At 39.3% G+C, this 23,548-nt stretch overlaps 1 protein-coding gene across 4 annotated transcripts in view; it reads right to left on the reverse strand.

Annotated features, from left to right (window-relative positions):
• Window positions 1-23,548, reverse strand: part of trit1 (tRNA isopentenyltransferase 1) — a 53,196-nt gene that overhangs the window by 13,184 nt on the left and 16,464 nt on the right. For 2 of the 4 annotated variants that reach the window (XM_058753318.1, XM_058753317.1), the window contains 7 exons: window positions 16,013-16,156; window positions 13,222-13,317; window positions 12,002-12,162; window positions 10,697-10,839; window positions 10,498-10,609; window positions 3,218-3,330; window positions 399-476 (listed from right to left, as the gene is read on the reverse strand). In XM_058753318.1, coding sequence (XP_058609301.1) covers window positions 399-476; window positions 3,218-3,330; window positions 10,498-10,609; window positions 10,697-10,839; window positions 12,002-12,162; window positions 13,222-13,317; window positions 16,013-16,156 — 847 coding nt within the window. The remainder of the gene's footprint in view (window positions 1-398; window positions 477-3,217; window positions 3,331-10,497; window positions 10,610-10,696; window positions 10,840-12,001; window positions 12,163-13,221; window positions 13,318-16,012; window positions 16,157-23,548) is intronic. The other 2 variants (XM_058753315.1, XM_058753316.1) reach the window with 2 other exon arrangements.

The raw sequence follows: 23,548 nt of genomic DNA on the forward strand, positions 1-23,548 counted from the left end.
AAGCCACAAGTGAAGCCAACATATAATGCGCACCAATGAATTCAGAACTGAAATGAGTGAACTGCGGCTACAATTCCCTTGAGAGTAAGTGTGATCCAAATTAAAGCCAGTGGCTACGATGCACTCTGAACTAGCACAGCTGTGGTGTAACTTAGCATCCAGCACCAGAGACCGTACCTCACAGACCATTAAACTCTCAAACACAAGCAACAGGGTGGAAAGGGGAAGAGAACTCACATTAAAGGTTTCATGCATGAATTTATTCCAGGGATATTATGGCTGGAATAGCCTGCAGTTTGGTATCTTGTGGGGATCAAATAAGCTGCCTTCTGAACTTGACCATTACAATCACACCAGCACCCAAACTAACAAAAGAGTGTGTACTCGGTGAGACTTACTCTTGAGGAATCGGTTGCGGACCCATTTGTTCTGTTTTCGGGCGTAGCGGCGGGTCACCTGCTTAAGAGACTCGATCCCTGTGAGAGGGGTAGGAAAATCACAAGATCATTATATGATGGTCACACCAAATACTATGCGAGATGTTTGTGGGAGAAATCAAGTAAAAAAAAGTCTTGCACAATGGGTTTACAATTTTAAGTGCTTAATAGCAAAACCTAGAGGACGAGGGGAAGAGGAAGATGCAGTTCCATTAAAACCCTCAGCCGCCGCCTCTCTCAATCCACTTCCCCTTCAGTATATCCTCTTACCACTGGTGCCAGAGCACATTGGACTGCGTCTGTGTGCTAAGACTACACAATATGGTCAAATTTATGATTTTCAACAAATATTGGGATTTGAACTCTCACATTTAAAAGGACACGTCAACCAAAAATAGTCGCTCATCATTTCTGTCCTTTGAAAATCCATGCCAACAAAACTTTCATGCATCAAAAACAACAAAAAAGACCTTTTTGAATCAAGTGGTTTAATTCCAAGTCTTCTGAAGAGACTATTTGCTTTATTTGATGAACAGATTTATTTAATTCACATATAAACACTGATCACCGCACATACATGGAGCAGATTTGAGCTTCAGATACTTCTGAGCTTTAGATACTTTTGAGCTTTTTGTACTTTTTGATGCATGAAAGATTTTGTTGAATTGCCATGAGGGTGAGTAAACGATCCGTTTTTTGTGTGAACTATCCTTTTAACATCTTGCACTGCTAGTGCAAAAGTTACTACCAGAGTATTATCATGCAATATTAATATATTTGTATTAATTTCTTTTAAAAACAGCATTGCTGGTCCAGATAAACCCTAAAGCTATTATTTATTTTGACAGACATCAGCACTTGTGTACAGTTTTCTTATTGAGCTCCTCATAACAAATTAAATATCCACCTCTGTCTACACAAATACGGTATCATCATGATATGTTAAATTTTACAGTAACCTGTGGCACCAAAAGCTCTGAAATGATTGCATCACGAGCCCCTCGTGTGTTTGAAGTATGTGCAGTAGACAACAGAACAGAGCACCACCCCTTCAGTTTGAGGCACAGAGAAAATGCAGACTACATTAACAGTTTTCTATTTTAAAATATTGTAAAAAAGTCATTTATTCCTGTGATGACAAAGCTAAAATTTCAGAATCATTACTCCAGTCTTCAGTTTCAGATAATCCTTCAGAAATCATTCTAATATGCGACCCTGGACCACAAAACCAGTCATAAGTAGCACGGGTATATTTCTAGCAACAGCCAAAAATACATTGTATGGGTCAAAATTATTGATTTTTCTTTTACACCAAAAATCATTAGGATATTAAAGTAAAGATAATGTTCCATGAAGATATTTTGTAAATTTCCTAATGGAAATATCAAAACTTAATTTTTGATTAGTAATATGCATTGCTAAGGACTTCATTTGGGCAACTTTAAAGGCGATTTTCTCGATATTTTGATTTTTTTGCACCCTCAGATTCCAGATTTTCAAATAGCAGTATCACGGCCAAATATCGTCCTATCCTAACAAACCATACATCAATGGAAAGCTTATTTATACAGCTTTCAGATGATGCATAAATCTCAATTTCAAAATATTGACCCTTACATATGCTAATTTGCTTCAAGAAACATTTCTGATTTTTGTCAATGTTGAAAACAGTTGCTGCTTAATATTTTTGTGAAAAAATATTAAGCAGAAATATTAACCACCACCCCCACAGAATCCAAATGCAGGTCCAAACGCTTTATCAGATCCCAAAGCAAACAACAAACAGTGCTAATATACACTAACTGTGTACTGTAGTACTATCAAATAATCATAATTCTAACCTTTATCTCCACACCGAAATCTTATTTGGCCAGACAGGGGTTTACCTTGAATCTAAACTCTTAAAATACTGGTGTCTGGGTTCACAGACAGCAGCATCCCTACAAAACATTAATGCAATTCATCATATAAACATCAGAGCAAACTAACCAATCCAAGAGCAGTATTGCTGACTTTATGGCCTATTGACAAGTCAGTAATGCTCAGCACTCAACGCAAGCAATCTGCACTTACGAGCTCTCAGCAGACATGAGCACCGTTATGAGTGCTGCAACTTTCATGCTTAGCATGCCAGTAATTGATCCTGACACCAATCCAACTGACTGACAGAAAGAGAGAGAGAGAGACATCTCCCTCTCTCTACAGCCCCTCAGCAGCTGTTAACAAAGACTGAGAACGTTCTGTCTTAAACACTGAATGTTTTAGACATCTGATCAGACTCCAACACCAGTGCAGCTGTCAATCCCCTACTGAAAATCAGAAGACAATCCCTGTTTGCTAAATAACAGGACTGTCAATCTGTTACCAGTTTTACGTGAATTAGTTATGCTGGTTAATCAAATAATTCACATATTGTTATTTAAAGAAAAATATTTCAAAATGAAGATAAGTCAAAGACTTTGTGTCCCCTCTGTACTATTTTAATAGGTTTGTTTACACATGCATCAAACATGTTAACATAATCATAAGTAATCATTACTGTAATGAGAGCATAAAAATGCTTTCAGAATGAGCGTCTGAGTTTGTCTTTGCACTCTTTTGTGTGAAGTCAAAGGTTTCATAACTGTTCTCATGCAAAAAAAAAAAAAAATTCAAGAACATCAACATTCTCACTCTGTGTTCATTCTCAAGGCCTGAACTGACAGCTGTTTACAGTTTAACAACAAAAGACTGAAGACATTCAAGCTCAAGCTCAATCAATGAGATGAATGAATCCTTACCTTTAATCTTCAGTTTATCGCGTTCTTCCTGACTGATGTTCTCACTTGCTGTCAGGTACTCGTGAAACTCTTTAAAGCCAATAGACTGGAATATGCCATGCTGATAGTCCTGACTGCAAACACAGAGGAGAAAACTAAATTCCTTATGTACACCAAATTACCATTATTCATGCACAAAACTGAACAACAATACTAGATTTTTGCTAAAGTCAATAAAAGTGATTTTTGTCCACAACAGCACCACAATGCTAGAATGCTCAGGGTTTTTGCCAGGGTGTTGCTAAGCGGTTGCTAGGGTAATATACTGGTCAAAAGTGCCATATTTAAGAATTATTATTTTGAACGACATTTTATTTTTATTTTTAAAGTCATTAAAAAAAAATTAAAAAGAAGACGTTTACACTACCATTCACAGGTTTTGGCTCATTAGGATTTTTTTTATTATTATTGTTGTTTGCAAGAAGTCTCTTATGCTGAACAAGGCTGCATTTATTTGATCAAAAATACAGTAAAAAAGCAATATTGTAAAGTTATTACAATTTAAAATAACCATTTTCTATTTGAATATATTTTAAAGTGCACTTTACTCCTGTGATGACAAAGCTGAATTTTCAGCATTATTACTCCAGTCTTCAGTGTCACATGATCCTTTAAAAAGCATTCTAATATGCTGATTTGCTTCTCAAGAAACATTTCTTAGTTTCAATTTTGAAAACAGCTGTACTGCTTAATAAAAACCAAATCTTTAAAAAACTGAAATCATCTCTTGCAATGTAAAAATCATTACCGTCACTTTTGATCAATTTAACATCCTTGCACAAGTATTTTTTTAACAAAAATAAATCAATAAATTACTGGCCCAAAACCTTTGATCAGTAGTGTAATGTAATGCCATACAATGTGTGCACAAAAAGAAATAAATAGAAAATCAATAAAAATAAAAATTCTGCCCACAGTTTAAGCAGCAGGGCAGTCAAAAAATTTAATGAAATAAAAATAATTCAAAAATAAGATAAGAAAACATGCAAAAACAGTATAACAAATAATTACCCACTGTTGTGCTCCGTCTGGTTGACGTTCAATTATGTCTATTAAGTTTAACAGCAACTCACATTTACAAGATTTTTTGTGAAATAGAAATGCTCTCAAGAGCTTGAATTTGAAACACTTCACAGCTGCAAATATATACAGTATCTCACAGAAGTGAGTACACCCCTCACATTTTTGTAAATATTTTATTACATCTTTTCATGTGATAACACTGAAGAAATGACACTTTGCTACAATGTAAAGTAGTGAATGTACGGCTTGTATAACAGTGTAAATTTGCTGTCCCCTCAAAATAACTCAACACAGCCATTAATGTCTAAACCGCTGGCCACAAAAGTGAGTACACTCCTAAGTGAAAATGTCCAAATTGGGCCCAATTAGCCATTTTCTCTCCCCGGTGTCATGTGACTCGTTAGTCTTACAAGGTCTCAGGTGTGAATGGGGAGCAGGTGTGTTAAATTTGGTGTCATTGCTCTCACTCTCTCATACTGGTCACTGGACGTTCAACATGGCACCTCATGGCAAAGAACTCTCTGAGGATCTCTGAAGTCTCTGGGGGGGTCAGCCTGACCATACGCCGCACACTGCATCTAATTGGTCTGCATGGCTGTCGTCCCAGAAGGAAGCCTCTTCTAAAGATGATGCACAAGAAAGCCCAAAAACAGTTTGCTGAAGACAAGCAGACTAAGGACATGGATTACTGGAACCATGTTCTGTGGTCTGATGAGACCAAGATAAACTTATTTGGTTCAGAAGGTGTCAAGCGTGTGTCGCGGCAACCAGGTGAGGAGTACAAAGACAAGTGCGTCTTGCCTACAATCAAGCATGGTGGTGGGAGTGTCATGGTCTGTGGCTGCATGAGTGCTGCCGGCACCGGGGAGCTACAGTTCATTGAGGGAACCATGAATGCCAACATGTACTGTGACATACTGAAGCAGAGCATGATCCCCTCCCTTCGGAAACTGGGCCAGAGGGCAGTATTCCAACATGCTTTGCTAAAGAAGCTGAGGGTAAAGGTGATGGACTGGCCAAGCATGTCTCCAGACCTAAACCCTATTGAGCATCTGTGGGGCATCCTCAAACAGAAGGTGGAGGAGCGCAAGGTGATGTTGTCATGGAGGAGTGGAAGAGGACTCCGGTGGCAACCTGTGAAGCTCTGGTGAACTCCATGCTCAAGAGGGTTAAGGCAGTACTGGAAAATAATGGTGGCCACACAAAATATTGACACTTTGGGCCCAATTTGGACATTTTCACTTAGGGGTTTACTCACTTTTGTGGCCAGCGGTTTAGACATAATAGCTGTGTGTGGAGTTATTTTGAGGGGACAGCAAATTTAAACTTATACAAGCTGTACAACTCACTACTTTACATTGTAGCAAAGTGTCATTTATTCAGTGTGGTCACATGAAAAGATATAATAAAATATTTACAAAAATGTGAGGGGTGTACTCACTTCTGTGAGATACTGTATATCTAGGGCTGGGTAAAAATAGATATCCATTTTAATCGATTCTCATTTTTACGAAACAATATCGAAATCCCAAGAATCGATTAGTCTAGCCTGTTTTCAGGTTAATGGACACAACATTGAAGAGCACCTCCCATCCAATATATCATAATAAGCATTTTGCTTTGGTACTTTTAATATGAAAGTCTCAGATTTCAAATTATGTCCACTGTATTGCAGTATTCAAACAATAAATGCCGTTTTGGCGCTGTTTAATGTGGAGTGACAGATCGCTATAGTGCCTCAGTTCAAGAGACACGCTAGTGCATAGCGCACGTGAACTGATCATCTCCTCAACATTAATACCAGTTTCAGCACAAAATAAACATGACTAAACATCCGATGGTAAGTTAAAAGGAGGAGTACAACTTTACAATCTGCATCCTGTCTCATGTAATTGCTCAATCAATGTTTCAGCCACGCAGACGTCAATATAACGGCTTGTAAACAATGTCACGTAACGTCACATTTACCTCAGAAAAAAAGCATTCGGTGACCATAAACTCAGTCAGCTAGAAAAATAAACTGCAGAGAGGGTCATTTTGCTAAATATATGCACCATATAATACTGTATTGACCCGAATATAAGACGATGTTTTTTTCTTGGAAATAGATCTGAAAAAACGCAGTCGTCTTATATTCGGGGTCTAGACTTTGACACGTCAGTAATACACCCACAACAATAGGTGGCGCCAAACACGCATAAAACGAGCGTGCCATGAAATATGTAATGTATGTGAGTTTTAAAGATCGCGAGAGAAAAAGAAAAGCTTACAGGGGCACGAGTCGTGACTGTCATGTTAGCCTGATGGGAACAAACTTCCTCTGTAAGTGATTTTAAAACATAAGACAGTACCCAGATTTGAAGACTACAATAAGATTTCACTTCTACTGTTAATAAAATGTTGGTAGGCTACTATGAGATGGATAGCCTAAATGTTATATAATTCAAATGGGCTACCTGTTAGTTTTATGGTATATCAAAAAGTGTATATTTTTCAGTGTCATTGCTGGTACATTTTACCAGTATTTACCATACTTTCAAAACAAAAATTAAAATAGGAAAAATATGCAATTTGAAAATAATTTAAGAAAAAATGTTTTACAGAGAGAGAAAAAAAAAAAAAAAAAAGATTTGGTTTTCAAAAAGCCTTTTTCCAAAAGGTAGATCTGGAAAAAGGGGGGTCGTCTTATAATCAGGGTCGTCTTATATTCGGGACAATACGGTACATTCATTATAATTTTTACTGTTTTTCAATGTTTCATTTATATTTTTTTGACAGCCACTATTTAAATGTTTATATAAAATAAAAAACGAATTAAAGTAGAAATATTATGTAACGGTAACTTTTATAATAAAAACTTCATTAAGTGTAAGTTGTATAGTCTAAAAAAAAGTGCATTATTATAGTAATGTAGTACCATCTGACTCATGTTTATTTTACAGCATTACTTGAGAATTATTTTCCTTGATAAAATTTGGAATGTGTACCTGATATCTCTCTAAAATAATCCATATTGAATCGAATTGGGAATCGAATCGCTAGCTTGTGAATGAGAATCGAATCATGAAATTTGTGTCAAAACCCAGCCCTATATATATACATATCTCATATAAAACTTATGCACTGGGAAAAATATTCTGAGAGCACAAGCAATCTGTCAAAGCATCAACCAGCTCAGATGAAACTACATACTTTGAAGAGTTCTTTAAATAGTTTAAAGTGCTCCCATGTTTTCAGTGACAGATTGTGTACTTTTTCCACAACAGCTAACATTTTTCAAATGCATTTCATCATACAAATATACCTAATGCTACTGTAATTAAACTGTGACTAAACAAAGCTATTTCTTTTTGAATATTTTCTTATCCATGTTATTGATTAGTTACAGAATAATTTAAAAGAACAATATTATAAGCATTATGCCTTCTGAGCGAAATCAAGGGTGAAATCACATCCAATGTTTAATGGGACCCAATTTTAGATGGAGACGCGGTCACTGGGTGCATCAGAACACCAGCCCCTGGGGTAAAAATGAGTCGTCATACAGCTCACAAAACAGAGATCAGCCGGTCACAGGGACACAGACAGTGCAGACGGGCCGAGGGGGAGGGGGTCTATTGACAGGACAGAGCGAGATAGACCGAGAGGGAATGGAAAGGAGAGACAGGCATAGTCTGACCTTGCTGCCTTGTGACTGCTCCCTGTTGTAAGGTGAGAGGGCTGGCGGAAGGGCGGCAGATGCAGACAAAAAGAAGAGAAAAAGGGGGAGGAAGAGAGTGGGATGACGTGAGGAAAGAGGAGAAAAGCGCTTGGGTGGCAAGATTGCCAACGAAGACGTCTGAGAGGGAGGTGGGATGCGATCGGCTGGACGGAGCGCCATTTGGCCATCAATCAGAAGAAGCCACACCCAAGACACTGCTGTGTCATCAACATCCACACACACACAGACACACCGCAGTGCAGTCCATCCGCCAATATCCCTGCACAACAGAGCATGTGACAGCACTAACAATCAATAATTAATCACCTTTTCTAACAAATATTTTTAGTGCATCAGTAAATACAGGCGAAAGCACAGGACACAGCATCATGGGCTTCACTGATTTTTCTGATCGCTCCAAGACCCAAAGATTACAGCGTGATCTGCTGTTTCATATATCTATAGCCTGATTGGCAAATGCACTGACAGGCACTGCACCACGATGCTTGTCTTTGCAAAAATCACTGCTTCTATCCTACAGTGTCATTGGTGGATGCTGGGGCAATTCTATGTGGTTACTAGGGTGTGTTGGGTGGTTGCTGGGGCATTTTTATGTGACTCCTACGCTGTTATGAAGGGTTGCCAGGGCATTTCCATGTGATTGTTAGGGTGTTATGAGTGGTTGCATGAGCATTTCCATGTCATTCCTAGGCTGTTATGAGTGGTTGCCAGGGCATTTTCATGTGATTGTTAAGGTCCGGGACACACCAATCTGACTTCAAAGAACAAGTGGCGACGAAAACCGACAGTGTTGTCACCTCGCGACGGCAGCGTCTGGACCAAAACACACCGCACAAACTACAGCCAACTAAACACGTGCGTTCTGCGCCTGTGTGAGAGGAATTAACGGTCTATATTAGCAGCTATCAATAGTATATTTTCGTTATTCAAAAGGAGACACCGAAGCAAAGATATACAAGATAAACGAAATATACGAATCGTAAACAAACCAGCACTTGCTTACCATTTAGAACATCAGTAATGTTGATAACTTTCAGCATGTTAAGGATCTCATGTTGTTATGAAAACATCTGCACATTAGAACAGCCTTGTGTTTACTGCTTTCATTTACTTACTAGTTTTCATCACTTTCGCTTTAATTCTCCTGCAGGGATTCGTTCGCTAAACTGAACATCCAATCAGAGTTCTCACTCGCACCGACGGTCCCGAAGCCGATTCAATATGTTGAATCGGGCAAACTGCTGCCGATGTGAGCCTGATGGGAGCCGACGTGTGGAACACACCAAACAAACAATATGCCTGACAGATGCTCGCCAATGGCCGACCGTCAGCTTGGTGTGTCCCGGCCTTTAGGCTGTTATGAGTGGTTTCCAAGGTGTTTCTATGCAATTGTTTGGGTGTCACGAGCACATACCAGGGTTTCATGCACTTATTCTCAACTTCTATCTTGTCTGAACCTCAAAAGATGTGGGATAAGTTATGTCTCAAAATTTAGGGTTGTATAATCCTAACATAAGCAAAAGCAACAGTAATGGCGATGCTTGGCTTTGAGAAGCATACTAAAAAGATAAGCTGTAATGGCCTTGACTGTCCTTGAGAAAGTATTAAATTCATAGTATCCATAGTTAGAGTCTTCGTAAATATGGGACATTCAATGAAATGTAAAAATCAATTTATTAGATAATAGGCCCTGAATCACAGTCTAATGCTAATGTCACGGTCACATCAAAAGTTATGCACCAGTACCAACACATTTCCCTGTGAATTCCAAGTCATGCACGTGTTAATGTAACCTCTCATAACTCCATGTACTCTGACATTACTAAAAACACATCCGAGTCATTCGGCTGGCTCAGTCACTTTGCCAAAATCAACTGACATCTATGTCAGTTATTGAAAACATTTCACTTGTCAAAGCTCTGGATTCCAACCATGACTAAAGACAAGAAGCCCCCTCCCGACAAGAACAGCAGGTGATAAACTTGCTAGAACTTGTTAACTGAAAGGGTCTGATCTGCAGAACAGGTTCAGCTGGTGAAACTTCGCTTTCTTGTATTTCTTTGACAGTTGAAGAAAAGAAAAGACAGCTGTGCAGCTTTTGTGTCAGGTAGCTTGTGTGAGAAGTTTCACAAGGTTCATTCAGAGGTAATACAAGGATTATGAATACAAAATCTGACCTAGTTCCAAAACTAAATAGAGGATCTCAAAAACAGAGGTGCACAACCGTTTGTTTACTGATATTTTTCACCAGTTACTAGTAAAATTAAGTTATTATAGATACTGATGAATGCATACAGCCAAAAACAAATTACGACAGCCTATTTTTAAATTGCTTATTTGTTATGGTGCATTTGTGTCAGTGTTTTGTTCTGTGAAGTGCATGCAGGACAATATTCAAGTTAGCAGGTTGTGTGTTGTCAGGAAATGAAGTGTTCAGTTCCATAAATTCATTGTGAATTTTTCTAAAAATGTTCTGATTCACAACAGTGAAATCTACCTGTTCTCTTTGACCTTCTTCTCATTAAAGCGTTGGTGAAAATCTTTGAGCTCATCAATCAGCCCAAGTGACAACATCTGATCCACACGCTTGTCCAACCTCTCATCTAGAGCTACAGAAGAGGATGAATGAGGAAATTAAATAAAGATACTGCAGACATGTTACAGTACCTATAATGAAGTATCTGCAATGAAGCTACCATTCGTTTTGCAGTGCAGCCAGAAGATGCAAGGGTCCTGGAAACGCAAGGGACCCCCAAGACAATCTCCTCCATCCTGTCCTCGCTGCTCCTCCAAAAGCTGACTGTGTGGAACTCCAGTGTCCATAAAAATCTGCAGACTTCTGTAAATCAATCAAATGACCATCAGCTTATAGTCAAAATACCATATAACTTCAGTTAAATTAGCAATGCATTTCTTAAATACATTTGAAAGATGCCATTCAGCATGCCAAATAATCTCTCAACTGAACATATTATTTGGAAAGGACACACCACATACTAAACAGGAACTTGATGAACTACTGACAAACAACAAAGGATGAACCAAGAAGTTTAAGGTTCGTCACACTGCAGAGGTGCATGGGATTTCGTCAAGCTTGTCAGTTCCTCAAAAGAAGCTGATATCAGGAGGAGACATCAGCACTGTGAACTGTGGGAGAGGAGCTCTTCCACCACAGCAACACTGCAGACACAGTGGCACACAGGCTGGCATCAATTAAGTGAGCACATAGTGCTCAGAAGAGGTGCTAATCGGCCCCTTGATACCAATCAAATACCAGTTGAGGCATGTGAAAACACGTGTGTAACACGCTTGGAAGCCACAGCCATCAGCAGTTCTCCCACACAAGTGAAAAAAATAGATGCAAAAACAGATGCCCAACAAATGCCAAAATTTACCATGGCAAGACAATACGATAAGGTTTCTACCCAAGTTCATGTCAACGCTGCTCCTTTTCTAACAATGTATCAGGGGGGAAAAACAACAAGTATAACAAAAAACAGCATTCACTGAAAGAAGAATAAATGGTAAAGATGCAGTAAACAGGGTGACTGGTATCTGAAAAGCCCAATAAACTAATCACCATTGTGCATTTAAGGAACTTAACGTGATAGCTTGAATTTTAATGCCCCAGAATAGGTACAAATTAAGAAAATGGGTATGTTTATGTATACATAGCTGGAGTTAAGACTAGATGTCTCATGACAAAGACCACTGCCAGGCCCCCTAAGACCAAGATTCAAAACGCAGATGCAGAAAATGGACCCAAATTGTCCATTTTAATGAACTTAAACCCTGAATTTATTGCAGCATTACTTTCTAACACTGGACTACTTTGTATACTATTTTCAGAGACATTGAATTCTAGCAAACACTTTTAAATTACACTATGCTGATCTGTGGTAAAGTAGAAACAATCACTCAGTGGAAATACACTGTAGTTTTTCCTGTGACTGGTAATTAAGCTTTGTCTCAATGTTTTGTGCTATGACTGAAGTTATTACCTTGCAATCTTGCGTGCATCATGGGGGTGCAATATGGCTGCCATGTCAGGATCCACCTCCTTCAACCGTCTGTGAAGCTCAGGACCACCCAGTTTCTCAAGCTCCGCTTTTGATTCGCTTTTAGAAGCCACACCATTTTCTGACTCTGTGTCACTCCCCTGCTGTAAGTCAGAGGAGGACTCGATTAGAATAGATCTGCCAATAGATGCACAGAAAGCCTTTTAATATTACTCAGACTTACTAGCTCCGTTTCAAACTGTAGTGAGCTGCCACGTTGCCTACAGCCTTTTAAGGCAACATTCAAAACATCACAGAATGTCATAAAAGACCAGTTTAGAAAGCTCGACATAGGCATCAACACTGTGTGCCACACAAATAGTGAGACTTACAATTTGTTTGAATTGTTTTCAATTAGCATGTTGCTAAACTAACAGAATTGATATTTTAATAAAGAGTGCTCACAAAACTTTTTGATCAATGCCATAAAAATGCATTCTGGGATTGTCTTCTCTTGTAAGTTATCTCAAAAGGCAAAATAATTAGGATTCCTACCTTATGGAACAGGCTTCCTGATAAAGGCATGCATATGGCATGAAACAGAAATTTACCTTTTCTATTTAAATGAATGTTATTGATCTTATTGTGAATGATTCAATAGTTGAATATGTAATTTTTAATCAAAATCAAATCAAAATTTGGTATTCTGGTGACATATGTCGAACTTCTCTAATCAGTTTAGTAGCCCCTCACTGCAGAACACAAGATCCAGGGGGCGTGGTTGGATCTACATCTAGGGGGTGGAGACAGGTAGGTTTATGGGTGGAGATGGGTGGGTTTAGGCATCAGGGGGTGGAGACAGGTAGGTCTAGGTAAATGTAAGCTGGGAGGAGTTGGATCTGGATCCAACCAAGCCTCCTGGATCTTGTGTTCTACAGTGAGGACAATCTCAATCAGTTCGTTAAAATCCCATCCTTTTTTACATTTGACTTCAAGTTCAAGTCTATGTCTGCCTCCATGCAATCAACCAATACACAGTTCCCACACATCTTTTGTTTCTTTTTTTGATAATGCATCTCACTTGTATGTCACAATAAAGAAGAAAAGATCTGTCACTACTTTCGGTACATTGTCACTTCAAAATGCTGCCCACGTAGGCTGCTCACTATATTTTGGAACAGAGCAATTGTTTATATTCATAAAACATTAAAATTCACATTTACCCTAGTGTCCATGAGCACTTTCCATAAAATGGACTCAATGTAGTAGTTTGTGCCACCAACAATGATGGGCAGCTTTCTCTGACGATGCATATCCTCTATGTATAATATTAAGGAAGTCAAACTCCCAGACAAGGAATTAATTTTTACAATTAATGACAGTAGAGTTACAAGCAATACATAAATTATGCACAATGATCATACAACATGTGAAACCACATTGGGTAAGACTGCAAAGTGCTCCACTGCTACAGTGCTTGACTGAAATGCAATATCATATTCCTAGATCTATAGCCGCTCTAGCAATAATGCATGTAATGTCCAGGCCTGGTGCCGTGAGAGGGCAGCCGGTTCAACATGACTGCTGGGATTCTGCTAAAGATTGTAATAAAATGGCATCAAAGGCTGCCTCCATGGAGCAATTCGATAACTGCTTCAATAAGAGAAGGCGCATCAGCACTCCCCCTCAATCAAGACGGACAAACACACACTAATGGACACACTTCCAGGTCACATGCATCAAAATCAAAGCAGCCTTGGCCGCACGCTGTCCACCCCATCCGCATCAGCATCAGCCTGTGATCCCTCGGGAGGGAGGTGGAGAAAACGAAAGAGAGGAGGAGACAAGAGCAAGAAGCAGGAAAGGGGTGGGGACGAGATTGCGCGAGAGTATTTAAGCATTTCTGAATGGTTATGAGAAAAACAACTAGATTAACAACAACATTATTTCTCTTAATATCCTATCTTGATTATTAATTTTGTAAGAGAAATTACACAGCGTGCTTTCTAGTAGTTATCACTGCTCTTCAATGTGGAAGCGAGCCTAGAAAGCTCATCACCCGCCACTCCTCATTTCTTGTGTGAGGTGTCTGCGGCAGCGCTCCTCCAGACACCGCGAGAGCCGCCCCACCTCCTCACAGCATCTCCCTCAGCTATTAATATCCTCCTCATCTCTCAGCAAACATCTGCAGCAGGCGGGCGGGGAAAACGAGGACAGCGACGCTCTCCGTCTCTGGTACACGCATTTCCAGTTATGCCCTTGCATTTAATGAAAGAGCATGCCGAGGGAGTACAACCCAGCGCCCACTCATAAAATGCCACAGCCATTCATGTGGCTCGCTGGGAAATGCCACATTCCACAAAAGACAAGAAATTAAAAGATTGGGATTTGCATTCAAACAAGGCACAGTCTCACAAAAGCAGTGTCACTGATGTCAACGAGGCGATGACATTTTAAAAGAACAATTACTCAGAACGATCATTAAGAAGTTTGCAGATGATATCTTAAAAGGCTGAGTAATGGCCCATTAATTTCATCTGCAGAGACAAAATATAAAGCATTTATATTTAGAAGGGCCTGTCAACTAAACTTCAACTAAATGAATCTCTGCAGAGAGTATAGATTGGGCAAAAGGGGCCGACTAGTCACCCAGTTAACTAGTCACAAGGTTCCAGTCTAAAAAGGAGACTAAGGAGCAATTGGCTCCTCAAATACCAGAATAATCATAAAATTACTCACTGTTCAGTAAGGGAGTCGATTGTAAACTCAGTAACAGCCCTGAATGCTTCACTGACCATGATTCAAATTGCTTGAGAATTATAACTATCACAATAACTATATAGTAGGGGTTGGCGATATACCGGTAGACACGATTAACCAAGATTTTTTTGGACTATCTTCTCTATAGCGGTTACATGCTCATGTGACGTTGCTATGCTACGTGGTCATGAAAACTGGGGGGTTGTTTAGGCTAGCATTAGATTTCGTGATATTGATACTAGGGTTGTTCCGATTCCAATACTAGTATCGGAAATTCCACCGATACCACAAAAAGGTGCCGCTCACCTATTATCCTCCCTGGTTTGATTTCAGCAAATCCGAACGCAGCGAACGCAGACAAAGTGATTAATATTCATTAATCCAGCAGCTCGTTAATCCTTAGTGTGTTTTATATTGTTCTTAGTAGAATTCATAGTATGATTATTATCTTATCAGTATTATTGATAGTTTCCCCCCCATTTTTTACAGAAACACTGAATGACCAAAAAAGCACCACCACCAGTTCAGTTATAATGACTGTATTCATATATGGTTACCAAGTTTTAATTCTAATTGCTAAAGTTATATCATTAAATAATACTCGATTATCATAATACATTTATAATGCTTGACTGACTGATGTTAAGAGTGTACTTTTAGATATTTAAATAGATGTGCCATTTTCCAAACATTATATATTATATTTTTTTTGTTTACTCGCCAGACTATCTATATATCTCTATCTCTATCTATCTATGGTGAAGCACACCATAAAATAATTGTATCAATTCATACAGGTCTAGTAGTACATACAGCTGTATAACAAGATACACACCAAGGTATCGGATCAGTACTCTGTATCGGCCGATACCCTGAGCCTAGGTATCGGAATCGGTATCGGGAAGGGAAAAAGGGTATTGGAACATCTCTAATTCATACTGGTGGCAAGAATTGTAAAATTTCCATGGTATCAAAAATTTATATCAAAGGCCTTATTTAAAGCAAAAATATCAAGTTAATTAGTTATATATAATAACTAGATAAAAGTTACCATCCTTAGAGTGAACAAACCTTCTGTCACAAGCAACGTCTGAAAAAGCTGTGTAAATCTTGTGACCGACTCATTAAAAAGCGGTTTATAAGAGTCACTTGCTCATGAATCAAGCACCGGCATGGAAAAATGCCTTAAATAATTAAATTCGACCTGGAGTAGTCTGGAATTTCACTACGAAGGGTAGGCCATTTCAGAAAGGATATGAGAGACAGAGCCTTGTTCCTGAAGTCCACCACAGTGTATCCACTAACCAATGGATCCACAAAGCTGATCATGTGATGGCGACACTGGGCTTGCTCCTCCTCTGTAACCTTATTGGTGATGATGTCCAGCCCTTTGTAAACCTGCAGTGAGAAACCAACGAGATCATTTAAGCAATGGAGCAGCAAGAAGAAATTTATGTACAGTAAAATATGAAGGAAGGTAGTAAATGTTGCATGCTTCATACACCACATTACAGTTTTCGCTTGGTTCATCGTGACGTGATAACTACATGAATCCTTAAAGAGAATCCTTTCAAAAACTGTCCAGTGAGACAGAGGCAAAACAGGTCACAAGCACTTTTTCGCTCTGTCCTACATAACTATTGTCATGATTCTTCATGAGGATTGCAGTGTTTGTGTGACTACTGTGTGGCAGCAGAAAGACATCTGTGTGCACCTCAACAGAAAGATCCATTATCTTTGATGAACCTCGATGAAAACATTGGATTCCTGTATATGAATGAACAAGAACCAGTTCTGAATTTTCAACCCTAGTTATGTAGCATCAGTCTATAAGTAGACACCATAAAGCATTGTGGTCATTCAAGGAACTTGTCAGGGGTGTCAACAGAGTTTTAAGATCAAGGGCATGCGTGCACCGCCGTGGCTAAATTCAGAACAGCTTACCGTAACTCCTCTGCCCTTGCGTGCCGATTTCGGCAAGTTAGGAAGAAATGCTACTGAATTATTGAGATCTTTTCCCCTGTGCTCTCCACAGGACATCCCTGCCAGTGAAATCTTGGTGAGGTGAATGGGGAGAACAACATATGAGGACAGACAGGAATTCAGCTCATTCTCTCCAGAGCAGAATGGTAAACACTAATAAAGGGGCACGATTAAAACATGCAGAATGTCTTAATCGCCTCAGAACTTGGCATGGTATTGCCATTCTGTTTTTTACTGCCCAAGTAAAACGCCTGCTTTTTAGAGCCAGCCCTCTTGAACGCAATATTTCGAATTTACAGGCCTCTAACTCTGTGAAAACTTGGAATCAATAACAGCTGTTTTTCGATCTTGAAATAAAACTAAAACACAGAGTTGGGTCACTAAGCTTGTTAAGATAGACTAACAAAGCAGGGAGTTTACCAACAACCACATAAACTTTCATAAATGCAGAGCCTGAGCACAAAACACAACATTTTTGGTCACTGTAACACTGTTGCCAAAAACAATGTGGTGAAACTAAAGTTCATCAGGTCAGGACAAGTTGTTGAATACGTTTATATGTAAATGTGAGTGTTCATTTGCTAATTTGCCTTGCTATTTTCCATAAACCGCCTGAATGGACAATCATTCACATCAAATCCTCATGAGCTACCTATGAAAAGAGCATTTTAAGACCACTAGAAAAACGACAACTGAATGTTGAGACTGCAGATCCTCAGCTAATACAATTGCATTATGAGGGATCGATACAGCAAAGCACATGGCCTGAGAGACCAGCATGCTGGGAACTCCACATATCTGTAGCGAGGCCATTTCAGGTCAGGTGACAGACAAACAAATGAGGGTGGTGACAAGTTCCACAGATAGTGGAAACAGTGCCTGATATGGTGGGTGGATCTTTAAAATAATATTTAAAAAAAAGACAAAAGAACGATTATTGTGCTACTGACACAGAAGAAAAGTAATTGTTGAATAAAGTCATTATTTTTGTTTTCTTGTGCACAAAAAATATTCTCGTAGCTTGATTGAACTGATGCCATATGGACTATTTTAACGATGCCCCTACAACGTTTCTGGGCCTTGAATTTATCAGTTGCATTGCTGTCTATGGAGGATCAGAAAGCTCTCAGATTGCATCCAAAATATCTTAAAGCTGCCATAGAATGGAAAACTCTATTTACCTTGGCATAGCTTAATAATAAGAGGTCTGTACATGGAAATGACATACCGTGAGCCTCAAACACCATTGTTTCCTCCTTATGTAAATCTCGTGAATGCAAAAGACCACTGAAAAATAGACGAATCAGAACATAACACCAACTGTGATGTTACAGTCGAGATCACTAATAGTTACGCCCCCAACATTTGCATATACCCACCCATTTTCTGGGCCAGCCGCCAGCCGAACCATCAGAAGTTCTGCAGGTATTGTGAAGAAACAAGTGAGGACAACAGCGAAAATGGCAGATCATGGAAATAAATGTTATGTTCCAGGCTGTGCAGGGATGGGTTGGTGTCTGTATTCAGAAAGGCACGGAAAGCAAATAACGCGTTCTAATAAAAATGCGAGCCACTAAAGGGACATGGTTAGCTCCTTGCTAGCGGTAGCCTGTTACATTACAGTACATAAGATTTCACTTACAACATAAACAGAGTAAAGAGAGATGACTGAGGATGATGGCGAATGATTTACAGATCCTGAGCACCACTGACAAGCATCTGATCTTGTAAAACGTGTGGTAAGTACTGCCGCTCCCTAGTATAAACAGAGTAAGTGCGATCACGAATCTCGAAAGTGAAACTAAAAAGCGATCATGCATTTGAAAGCAGTTTAAAGGCCCAGCATATTAATAGTGGCTCCCTGATGCCCGCATTTTATTTGCAGTATAATTACCCAACGATATAACTGCACGAGAAAGCATTGAAATATATATTTTCCCAGTGTTTCCTTCCTGTGAGCTACTGAAATGAGCCACACTGTGAAACAGCCAATTAGAGCAGAGCTCAACATTGAGCCGCACTGTGAAACAGCCAATCAGAGCAGAGCTCAACATTATTATTCATGACCCTTCCAAATAACGTAATAACAAACCATTTCATTCTAGGGAGAAATCCTGGGGTTGTAAATGGACATGTAAAACAGTTTCTGGAGAATGTTTGCCCTTACCTAAGCGTTATACCTTCTATGTAGATATCAGAGAACAATTTAAAATATAGCATCAATGAATTCTATGGCACCTTTCATTTGTGTTCTGAAGATGAACGAAGATCTTACAGGTTTGGAACGACATGAGGGCAAGTAATTAATGACTGAATTTTCGTTTTTGGGTGAATTATCCCTTTTATGTAAAGCATCAACAGAGATGAGATATACAGGTGCTGGTCATATAATTAGAATATCATCAAAAAGTTGATTTCACTAATTCCATTCAAAAAGTGAAACTTGTATATTATATTCATTCATTATACACACAGACTGATATATTTCAAATGTTTATTTCTTTTAATTTTGATGATTATAACTGACAACTAAGGAAAATCCCAAATTCAGTATCTCAGAAAATTAGAATATTGTGAAAAAGTTCAATATTGAAGACACCTGGTGCCACACTCTAATCAGCTAATTAACTCAAAACACCTGCAAAGGCTTTTAAATAGTCTCTCAGTCTAGTTCTGTAGGCTTCACAATCATGGGGAAGACTGCTGACTTGACAGTTGTCCAAAAGACAACCATTGACACGTTGCACAAGGAGGGCAAGACACAAAAGGTCATTGCAAAAGAGGCTGGCTGTTCACAGAGCTCTGTGTCCAAGCACATTAATAGAGAGGCGAAGGGAAGGAAAAGATGTGGTAGAAAAAAGTGTGCAAGCAATAGGGATAACCGCACCCTGGAGAGGATTGTGAAACAAAAGCCATTCAAAAATGTGGGGGAGATTCACAAAGAGTGGACTGCAGCTGGGGTCAGTGCTTCAAGAACCACTACGCACAGACGTATGCAAGACATGGGTTTCAGCTGTCGCATTCCTTGTGTCAAGCCACTCTTGAACAACAGACAGCATCAGAAGCGTCTCGCCTGGGCTAAATACAAAAAGGACTGGACTGCTGCTGAGTGGTCCAAAGTTATGTTCTCTGATGAAAGTAAATTTTGCATTTCCTTTGGAAATCAGGGTCCCAGAGTCTGGAGGAAGAGAGGAAAGGAACACAATCCACGTTGCTTGAGGTCCAGTGTAAAGTTTCCACAGTCAGTGATGGTTTGGGGTGCCATGTCATCTGCTGGTGTTGGTCCACTGTGTTTTCTGAGGTCCAAGGTCAACGCAGCCATATACCAGGAAGTCTTAGAGCACTTCTTGCTTCCTGCTGCTGACCAACTTTATGGAGATGCAGATTTCTGCCTACCTGTAGATGAAAATCTACCCCAAAGTGACATTTTAACAGTAGGTAGACCGAGTTGGGATCTCTTAACAGATATCTTCTTGCTTTCAGCAAAATGTCAAATGTTTAGCATTAATATGCACCAAATTATAAAGTTTCAGAATGAAATTAACAGTATTGAAATTGCAGTTAACACAAGGGTGAAACTGTAGGAAACTTTTTCCTCGAAGCAGAGACCAGGAGACGTTGGGATCTTTCATACAGAAGTTACTCTTTATTGAGAACTCGCTGTGCATTGCTGCAGTCATCCAAGTCTAACTAAGGCAGTGATACATTGTCTCCATTCCTAAGCACTGCCCCCTAAATGTATATAAACTACAAAGCACCTGGGAGACGACCTTAAACAAAGCATGCAAATGAAGTATTCAGGTATAGCAACCTGCCCCATTTAACCACTCCTAATCCAATCAGCATAACTACCCAAGGACTGGGGCAGGGACGCCAAGAGCCATTACAAACAAAAGGTGAGAGTCTCCATCATCTGGCTCATTTGACTTACAATAAGAGAACAGGAACTGGCAGGAACCTTTTGCTACAAACTTTGTTTAACAGAATCGTTCACCTGATGTCATCATCTTGGCCATAAATGGGGGGGGGGGGGGGGGGGTTGTTGGCATATAGGCTACATACAGGATGCAACACGTTCCATCGAGGTTAGATCTGAGAGAAAAACATTAAGTTTGACCACTAAAACGCCACATAACCAAAAACCAAGAAACACTGCAACTACCACAGAAAAAAAAAAAAATTTGCATGTGCTCTTCTGTTCTTCCGAGAGGTTGTATAGGGCCCCTAGCATGTATGAGCTACCCTCCAGGATAAGACTAAAATGACAGAGACACAACAAGAAAAAGGGGGTGGGGGGTGCATGTGTGTGGCAAAGTATGACAGAAGGCCCTGTGAATGCAGTGCCTGGTCATGTGGCTCTCATTTGGGGCCACGTTTCTTAAGTGCTGCAGGCATTAGTGGGTTTTGCTCCCTACACCCGTTTGTTACCCTCTTTCATTAGGCTCCGTACCAGCCTCTCACTGATACAGAGCCCACCCTGTGCTCCAGGCTTCAAATGACCAGTGCCCCCTTCCCCAGAGTTTACTTAATTTTTATTCACTCTAGTAGTTTAATAGAAGGCACAATCCTTCTATTAATCTGACACAAATGCAGTCATGCCTGTGAGGGACGGAAGTTCGATGTGTCATGCTGGTGTATAACATGTTGTCAATCATTTTACAGATGAAGCTGGAATATTTTGTCCACTGAATTTGTGGATAGTCATTTTAAATGCCATAAAGTACAACATATAAAAGGCTGTTTTATGGGGAAACATCTGTAACTGGCTATCGTTTAATGAAAATCGTCATAACCTTGCTTGTTTGGAAATTGATGGCAAGTTTCTTGCGAAAAACAAATCTCATTCTGAACCAGAATTTCACCTACTAAATGTTTCCCAAAAAATGTCCAATGTTTCATGCAACATTTTTGTTTGTGACAAATTTTAATGGAAGGACAGTTCGTTCGATGTGTTGTTTTGTTGTGTACCTTGGTTTCAATCATTTTACAGAAGGAAAACTGGAACATACTGTTCACAAAATATGTGGAGAAGCACTTCAATATATAGAAGATTGTTCTGTAAGAAGCATATAAAAATTACAAAATAAAATTGCCAACATTTAACAAACACTGGCACAAACTTGCTTTGACAAAATTTCTCACAAATAAACAGATTTCAAAGTGGATGAGAGATCTGGGGAAAGATTTAAAGTTTCACTGTACAACAGTGAACAAATTATACTTCTGTTCCTGGCTCATTTTTGTTTGCATCAAATGTTAACTATCTAGTTTCCTGACTTTCATCTCACAGATTAATTTGACTGATTAAGCCATTGAAGATTATTTTTATGATTAGCCTTTCTTGCGTTTGCCTCGTTTTGTCTGGTTGACGTCGCAGTGCTGAAGTCCTGCTGTTTGGTCTCATGCCCTTCCATGACTTGAATGGCAGGCATCTAATCCCATGCAGCTGCCTATGTGTGTGTGTGTGTGTGTGTGTGTGGACATGTTCTAGAGAGGCAGAGTGTCTAATTGAAACTCATTATTAATGAGGACAACTGGTCCACAGAAGGGGGGGGATTGAAAGAGAGGAGTGGAAACAGGAACGGAACAAATGTGGACTCCTTATTCCACATCCACAATTTCACATTTTCCAATTGTAAAAAAGACAATAACAGCATTTATGAGGTAGTAACAGTTGCGGCAGGGTGAGAGAATCCAAGCGCTCAGCATACACAAGAACCGAGCAAGACACGGCGACACAGTCATCACAAGTCTGTGTGTCGACCACAGCCCAACGGGGTGGGGACAGTTTTTCTTTGTGTGAGACTGTGTGAATGAGAGTGTATATATATATGAAACCCAAAGAAAGAGAAAGACAGAAAGCAAAGGGAAAAGGGGGTGAATGAGCAAAAAGGGAGTAGTGAATCCAGTGACCCAAACCGCAAACACTCAGACGAGTCCCCAGACAATGGCTTTAGTGTTGAGCTATTAGAGCCGGCCGCGGCTGATCCACAGCACACAGCACCTCAGGCCACGCACGAGACAGCTGCTCCCCCACTATTCATACAGGGGGAGGGCCATCGAGTGGGAGGAATGGAGAGAAGTGACAGCACAACCAACAGCAAGACTGACGCAAGTCATGACAATTGACTAAGTATCAAACAACATTTTTGATGATGATAAAAGCTGGAATCCAGAATTGCATACTGTCTAAGTACTACATTTGATGAACCTACTTTGTGAACATTAAAAAAATCAAAAGTAAGGCAGATCACAATATGGACTAGTGTCTGTGAGTATTTAAGTACAAAAAGACTTATTTATTTAAATAAAGTAGTCTACTTGTTCTGCATGTCTCTGGATGCGAACTTCATCTCCAGAGCTGCTCTGAGTGTAACTTCATTTCATCTGATACAAAATTGACATCCTATACTCACGAAAACAAAAACTTTTGTAAATTATTATACTGCAAAACTTTATAAATTCAATTGATAAGACATGTTTTTCCATTATTAAAACTGAATTGAACCATTAAAATCTAGATAAATTCAAACAGAATTTGGGGAAAATAAAATGAAATTTGGGAAAAAAACATTTTATAGGACCTTGAGTGTAATAAATTGTTACATTTTTAACGTTTCATGATTTCGATTAATTAGACATGCTTTTACTTTACTTAAATTTAACCTTTAAAATGGAATTGAGCAAAATTTTAAAAACACAAATTTTGGGGGGGGAAATTGAATTTGGGACGTACTACATTAGTCATGTCGTAATTGTCATGTGGCGTACAGAGCCATTTGTGTCATTTCACTTGCCATTCACAAA

Source organism: Onychostoma macrolepis, chromosome 19 (genome assembly GCF_012432095.1).
Source record: "Onychostoma macrolepis isolate SWU-2019 chromosome 19, ASM1243209v1, whole genome shotgun sequence".
NCBI lineage: Eukaryota > Metazoa > Chordata > Actinopteri > Cypriniformes > Cyprinidae > Onychostoma > Onychostoma macrolepis.